General features: G+C 45.5%; 1 protein-coding gene across 1 annotated transcript; it reads right to left on the reverse strand.

The window, feature by feature from the left end:
• Positions 1-1,115: 1,115 nt before the first annotated feature.
• Positions 1,116-1,922, reverse strand: LOC138898835 (uncharacterized). The gene has a single exon (XM_070184941.1). It carries the CDS (start codon positions 1,920-1,922, stop codon positions 1,116-1,118), a length of 807 nt encoding a protein of 268 aa, XP_070041042.1.
• Between the last annotated feature and the right edge of the window lie 578 nt (positions 1,923-2,500).

Genomic DNA, 2,500 nt, shown 5'->3' on the forward strand with positions numbered 1-2,500 from the left:
CCTTCGCTGCCTTAAGTTCAATTCCTTTTGCTTGAAAATGTACTGAAGACTTTTGTGGTCCGTGAATATATCTACATGGACTCCATACAAATAATGACGCCAAAGTTTTAATGCAAAAACCACTGCCGCAAGCTCTTAAGCTGCCTTGAAGCATATGCTATGACCTTACCATGTTGCATTAATACAAACCCAAGACCGATCCTTGAAGCATCGCAATACACCACAAACCCCTCGGTACCCTCTGGCAGGGTCAATACCGGCGCCGAAGTCAACCTTGATTTCAGTTCCTGGAAGCTCCTTTCACAAGCATCGGACCACTGAAAATTAACTGCCTTCTGCATCAATTTAGTCAATGGAGAGGCAAGAGTGGAGAACCCTTCCACGAACCTCCTATAATACCCGGCCAAACCCAAGAAATTGTGAATCTTTATTGGAGTAGTAGGTCTAGGACAATCCTTCATCGCTGCAATATTTTGAGGATAAACCTTAATTCCTTCTCCGGAAACGACATGACCCAGTAATATAACAGATTCAAGCCAAAATTCATATTTTGAGAACTTTGTATACAATTCGTGTTGATGAAGAGTCTGTAGAACTGCCCTGAGGTGGTCGGCGTGATCGTCTCGACTTCGTGAATATACGAGGATGTCGTCAATGAATACTATCATAAAGGAGTCAAGAAATGGCTTGAAGACTCGATTCATAAGATCCATGAAAGCTGCCAGAGAATTTTTTAGCCCGAAAGACATTACCAAAGATTCAAAGTGCCCATACCGGGTTATGAAAGTTGTTTTCAGAATATTCTGTTCCCTTACCTTCAATTGATGGTACCCGGACCGCAAATCAATTTTGGAGAAGAACTTAGCACCTTGTAATTGATCAAACAAATCATCTATTCTAGGCAATGGGTATTTGTTTTTTATTGTGACTTTGTTGAGTTGCCGGTAATCAATACACATTCACAGCGATCCATCTTTCTTTCTGACAAAGAGAACCGGTGCGCCCCAAGGCGAGACACTCGGTCGAATGAAACCTTTCTCTAGAAAATCCCTTAGTTTTTCCTTTAGCCCTTTTAATTCTACTGGCTCCATTCTATAAGGTGGAATGGATATAGGCTACGTGCCCGTCATCACATCCCTGTTTGGAGGAATTCCAGGGAGCTCATCTGGAATGACATCGGGGAATTCATTCACAATTGGTACAGATTCAAGGGTAGGCACCTCAGTAGTGGTGTCCGTAAATCGGACCAAATGATAAATATACCCCTTCCTGATCATCTTTGTGGCCTTAAGGTAAGAAATAAACCTACCTTTTGGCGTAACATTATTTCCCTCCCACTCAACAATTAGCTCGTTATGAAACTCAAGCCTCAAAATTCTGGTTCGGCAGTCGAGTTTGGCAAAACAAGAATAAAGCCAGTCCATTCCCATTATTACATCAAAATCAATCATCCCTAGATCAATAAGATCGGCCATGGTATCCCGACCACGCACTTTGACAACATAATCCCTACAAACTCGTGCGGCCATAATAGACTTGCCAACCAGAGTAGATACAAAGAACGACTCATGAAGTTGTTCCAGTTGTATCCTGAAGCTCGTAGCAACATAAGGAGTAACATAGGACAAAGAAGATCCAGGATCAATAAGGGCATACACATCATGAGATTGAATAGCCAATATACCTGTGACGACATCTGGGGAAGCCTCTACACTCTGTCGAACACTCATAGCATAGAATCGGCTGGGTCCTCCCGAACTCTCTGCACCACCCATAGCTACACCACGCCCTGTGGGTGCTGGAGAGCCTCGAGCTGGAGGGGGTGCTGAAGATGTAGTAGTTGTAGGACTGGATGACTGAGTTGTGCCCCTACCTGTACCCTGATGGGATGTACGACACTCCCTCTGAATATGGCCTCTCATTCCGCATCCGTAACATATTGGCATGTCCAGGTAGCATACTCCCGAATGTATCCTCCCACACTTAGGGCATGAGGGCCTTTGTTGCTATTGGAATCTCCCTCCTGATCGGCCCTGATGGTGGGACCCCCTGCTGCCCTGACCGGGCCTAAAGCAACTCCCCTGCTGCTGACCATGCCCTAATGGCGGGGCACTAGATGAAGACTGAGCATATGACTGGGACGACCCTGATGATCGTCCCCGGAAAGCTGATCTCCCTCCTCCGAATGAATCCCCAAGGTTGCCCGCTGATCGGGCCCTACTACTACCTTCCCGTTCCATCCTGAGCTTTAACTTTTGATCCTCCGTAGCTTGGGCAAATGCCACCATCTTTCCATAGTTTATGTCATAGTTTAGAGCAGCTGCGGCAGCCTCATTAATAACCAAAGGGTTAAGGCACAACACAAATTGATGCACTCTTGCCTCCATAGTTGGAATCATATGAACAACATACTTCGACAGGCACACGAACTCCATGTGATACTCCCACACATTCCTACTACCCTGTATAAGGGTCTCAAACTCCACAGCATGGTCTGCCT

This window comes from Nicotiana tomentosiformis, chromosome 9 (genome assembly GCF_000390325.3).
Source record: "Nicotiana tomentosiformis chromosome 9, ASM39032v3, whole genome shotgun sequence".
Lineage (NCBI taxonomy): Eukaryota > Viridiplantae > Streptophyta > Magnoliopsida > Solanales > Solanaceae > Nicotiana > Nicotiana tomentosiformis.

Coding starts and splice junctions, on each gene's coding strand:
- LOC138898835 (XM_070184941.1), bottom strand. CDS start 1,922: ATGAGAGGCCATATTCAGAGGGAGTGTCGTACATCCCATCAGGGTACA.